The sequence below is a fragment of the Impatiens glandulifera genome, chromosome 6 (genome assembly GCF_907164915.1).
Source record: "Impatiens glandulifera chromosome 6, dImpGla2.1, whole genome shotgun sequence".
Lineage (NCBI taxonomy): Eukaryota > Viridiplantae > Streptophyta > Magnoliopsida > Ericales > Balsaminaceae > Impatiens > Impatiens glandulifera.
The window spans coordinates 17,735,353-17,740,147 of NC_061867.1; the positions used below are offsets into that span (position 1 = coordinate 17,735,353).

At 33.3% G+C, this 4,795-nt stretch overlaps 1 protein-coding gene across 2 annotated transcripts; it reads left to right on the forward strand.

Annotated features, from left to right (window-relative positions):
- LOC124941907 lies at positions 1-1,472 on the forward strand. Of its 2 annotated transcripts, none has more exons than XM_047482287.1 (5): positions 1-557; positions 632-709; positions 799-833; positions 894-1,118; positions 1,190-1,472. In XM_047482287.1, the coding sequence occupies exons 1-4, from the start codon at positions 138-140 to the stop codon at positions 964-966; spliced, it is 606 nt and encodes a 201-aa protein (XP_047338243.1). In that variant the 5' UTR covers positions 1-137; the 3' UTR covers positions 967-1,118; positions 1,190-1,472. The 2 variants fall into 2 exon arrangements, with proteins under 2 accessions (XP_047338243.1, XP_047338241.1); XM_047482285.1 differs by having other exon boundaries at positions 1,193-1,472.
- Positions 1,473-4,795: the final 3,323 nt, after the last annotated feature.

Consider the following 4,795-nt stretch of genomic DNA (forward strand, 5'->3'; position numbering starts at 1 on the left):
CAAAAACCCAGAAGCCGGACAAAAAAAAAATCCATTAGTATATCTCATTTTGGGCAAGAGAAAGTGAATCCGCCATTGACAAAAAAAAAAATGTACCCTTTTACTCAGAATCACTAACTCCATCTTCAATCCTCGCAATGACAACTATTCTGCAAATTCCCATTATAACTTCTTCATCTTCAAATGTTCTACTCTACAATAGAGGCAAGAAGCATGTATACAGCTCAAAGTTTCAACAATCTACAATTCGCTACTCTATAAGTAGCTTGGAAACGGGTTTCCATGGAAAGAGATGGTCTTTCTTAGGAGGAACGAACTTGTATAAAGATGGAGGGTTTCGTGTGAAGGTGATGAACATAAGAAAGAGAAGGAACAGAGTGATTCTGATGAGCTTGAATCGAGGGTTTGGGTTCAACGGCGGCGGAGGAGGAGGAGGAGGACAAGATGACGGTTCCACTGGTAGAGTTTTGGGTAATCTTGCTATAGCTATTGGATTGACTTACCTTACCATGACTGGGCAGCTTGGTTGGATTCTTGACGCAATTGTTTCTTTATGGGTACAAATCCAACCCTAATTATCTAATCTCTGTTGGATTTGATGATGATTATGATGATATATCTGTCTGTACAGATCCTTGCTTTTCTCATACCTATTGTGGGTTTTGGAGTTTTTCTATGGTGGGCTGGAAGAGATATACTTCAAAGCAGTGTGAGATTCTTTTCTCTGTATTATGATGCTTTAAGGAGATCAATTTATGATGTTTCTGTAATAATATGATGCCCTTATCTTAATTACAGTGTCCGAATTGTGGAAATGAGTTTCAGATTTTGAGGTAATTTATGGTGTTTTTCTTGCAATTGATCTTGGTTAATTCCTGATAACAATACTACAGGTCTACTATCAATGATGAATCGCAGATGTGCCCATTTTGTAGTCAGCCATTCTCAGGTTTTGTAAATTCTTAGCTTAAGAATAAGAACTGCAGTGAATTCTCTTTTAATTCTAGACATGGGTTGTTTAGATTTTGGTGTTCTTTCTACTCCTGCAGTTGCAGATGACATGTTTGTAAGAGAACCTGAGCAGTTCTTCAACAAATTCTCTCAGTCTAAGAAGAAAGGTAGTGTTTTTGGTTTTTGTTTAGTTGGTGTTTTTCATGGTGATGGTGATGGTGATGGTGGTTTTATGCAGCAGAAGTGAACTATTCTAGTAATCCCACCATTGTTGATGTTGAAGCTGAAGTAAGAGATGTAGATTGAAGATACAATTCATATAATCTTGGAGTTTGGCTGGAGGTTAATAGTTCTGAGTATAGTAATACAATTTTGTTTTCTATATTGTTCTTGAGAAAAAAAAAGACATCAGTACAGTATATACATATAAATTACAGACAGCCTTGTTCAAATATAACTCTCTGAATTCTCTCTTCTGTCTTATCTCTGATTATGAATTTGTGATTATTTGGCGTTGCTTACTTTGATAGAAAATGTTGTCTAAGTGATTTTCTTTTTTATTGCAATAAGAAGAAAACTCAACAACAATGGACAAGTCAGATGGCTGCCATTTAAGAATTGAATTATCTTCTTTTTGTCCCAACGTTTGACGCAGTAGAATACACAAATCAGAATTTTACCTGTTTAGTTTGATTTTTCTTTTAAAAGAAGCCAGTTAACCAACTAGGCTACCATTCTTACTATTTTAAATACCTTTTTTTTTTTTTATGGAAACATACATCTATGATTCTGCTGACTTTTAATTTTTTAAAGTATTTTTTTATTTTTATTTTAGTGTTTGAGGATAATTTTTTTTTTGTTAGAAGACTTAAATGGTGTTTTATGGAGTATATATTATATAATTTTATATTTATAATATTCTAATTTAATTTATGTGTTTTTAGTGATAAAGTCTAAATATTCAATCTTCATGTGAAAATAAATAAGTATAACATGTTAATATAGAAATGAATTGGCAGGTCAAAGTTTACTTACAAAATATATATATATATATATATATATATATATATATATATATATATAATTTTAAATTAAATTTAATAATTCCATGCTGAATTTCGTTGAAATTATGAGTGATTTACATGTGAATAGTTTTATTTCCATCTTTTTTCAATACGATTTTGACACCATATTAGATAAATAATTTTGTTGTAGAGTATTCATGAAGCATATTTTTTTATATATAATCAAAATCAAAATCTTGATATTTCATTTATAAATAAGTTTTGTAGGTTTAAATTAAATAATCAAAATAAATATATTAATTAATAGAGACATTTAAATAGTATACTATTGTAATTGTAATCCCTAGAAAAACCCTGAGTTAGGTTTTTGTGAAAATTTGAAATTCAAGATATTCAAACTTTGTTTGCGTTCATGAATTCAAAGAGGAAATCAACTAGTTTGTTTGTTGGGGTTTTTATTAGTTGTTAAGATGATAATAATGGGGAAATCTATACCTGATATGGTGAGTCTAAATGGTACAAACTATAGGCAATGGAAACTGATGATTAATGATCTGTTAGTTTCAGATGATTTGAATAAAGCAATTGAAAATGAGGGTGTTAGACCTGAGAGTACAAAAAAGGATAATTGGAAAAAGAAAGATAGAAAGGCGTGTTGCTTTATTCATTCGTGGGTTAGTGTAAATGTTGTGCATCATGTTGAGAATAAAACTACGACGTATGGTGTTTGGAGCAAACTTGAAACTCTCTACGCCGGGAGGTTAGTAGGGAATAAACAACACTAGTACGAAGGCTGGTGAACTTAAAGTACATTGATAATAAATCAATTAATGAACACTTTAATGAATTTCAAAATATTTAAATCAACTGAGTAGTAAGAAGATAAACTTTGATGATGAGGTGCAAACACTTTTAGTTCTTGGCTCTTTGCCTACAAGTTGAGAGACATTTATTATCACTCTCAACAACTCAGCACTAAATGGTAAAGTCAACATGACATTTGTCACAAGTTTCTTACTTGATGAGGATAATCGAAAGGGGGATAAACCCTCTAAGTCTGATATGTTGGTGACTGATAGAGGAAGATCAAAGGATAACAGAATTGGTTCGAGTAGGGGAAAGTTTAAAAGAAAGTCTAGAGCTCCGAAGAAAGATGGTACTTGTCATTACTATGAAAAAATGGGTCATTGGAAAAACGAGTGCTGTAAATTTAAAAATGATAAAGCATAGGGTACGGTGTAGCCCAAAGAAAAGAAAGAACAAAGTGTAGATATGTCTTCTTATACTTTAGATGGTGAATTGACATATGCTTCTAAATGTTAAGACTATTGTCTTAGCACATCTTCAAATGAAACATCATGGATTATTGACACAGGTGCCTCATTCCATATTACTCCATACAAAGGTTACTTTTAGTCCTACAAAGTTGGTGATCATGGTGAGGTTCGCATGAGTAATAATGGTGTGTCCAAGATAGTTGGTCTTGGTGATGTTAGAATCGAGACAAACATGAGTTGTTTCTTGATATTGAGAGATGTTAGACATGTTCATGATTTGAGAAAGAATTTGATTTCCGCAGGTAAGCTCGATGATGGAGGCTACCATAATGTTTTCAATAGTGGAGCATGAAATCTAAGCAAGGGTTCCTTGGTTGTTGCACGAGGTAAGCAATGTTGTTTCTTATACAAGACAAATTTGAAAATTGTCTATGATGTAGCATATTCTGTCGTGATATAATCATCTTGTGAGTTGTGGCACAAGAGACTAGGTTACATTAGTGAAAAGAGATTGAATGTTTTGATCAAGAGGAATGAGTTGCCAAATCCCAAGGATGCTCATCTTGAAAGTTGTGAGAATTGCTTGAAGGGTAAGTAGAAAAGAGTCTCCTTTAGTAAGTCTAAAGTGGAACTGAAAAATAATATCATTGAGTTGGTCCATACAGATGTATGTGGTCCTATGAAGTTAAATTTATATGCGGTGTTTCTTATTTTGCAACCTTCATAGATGATGCATCTAGAATGGTTTGGGCATATGCTATAAAGTCCAAGGATGATGTTAGAACAAGGTTTGAGGTCTTTCACAAGCTTGTTGAAAGAGAGTCAGATAGAAAACTGATGAGAGTGTCATCAGATAATGGAGGAGAGTACATGGGCTCATTTGATACTTATTACAAAGAGTAGGGTATTCGACATGAACAGACTGTGCCCAAGATTCCCCAACAAAATAGAGTGGTAGAGAGGATGCACATAATAATATTAGTAAGAATGAGAAGTATGCTCTCCCATGCCAGGTTAGAAGCAATTATGGGCTCAAGCCATGAGCACTATAGTGTATGTGATCAACCGTTCTCCCTCCAAGACAATGAATAATAAGTGTGCAGAAAACGTCTGGTCAGGTAAAGATATTAGTTATCACTATTTACGTGTTTTTGGTCGTAGAGCCTTTGTGCATGTTCAAAAGATGAGAGGTATAAGCTAGATACAAAAACCAGGCAATGCATATTTTTGGGTTATAGTGATGAAAAGTGGGGATACAAGTGTTATGACGCAATGAATAAGAAGGTTTTGAGAAGTCGAGATGTGGTATTCCTTGAAGATCAGACTATTTATATTTTTGAAGATGCTAACAAGATTTATGCATATATACCTTCCTAGTATAGAGCTTTCTAATAATGTTGAGAAGATAAGGCCACATGTAGCTTTAGAATCAGATAATGATGATGATGTTCCTTAGGGTCATCTGTAGGCCATGGAAATGATATAGAAACTAATTTTAGTGATAGTATTGAGGCTGATTTTGAAGTTCAACAAGATGATTGA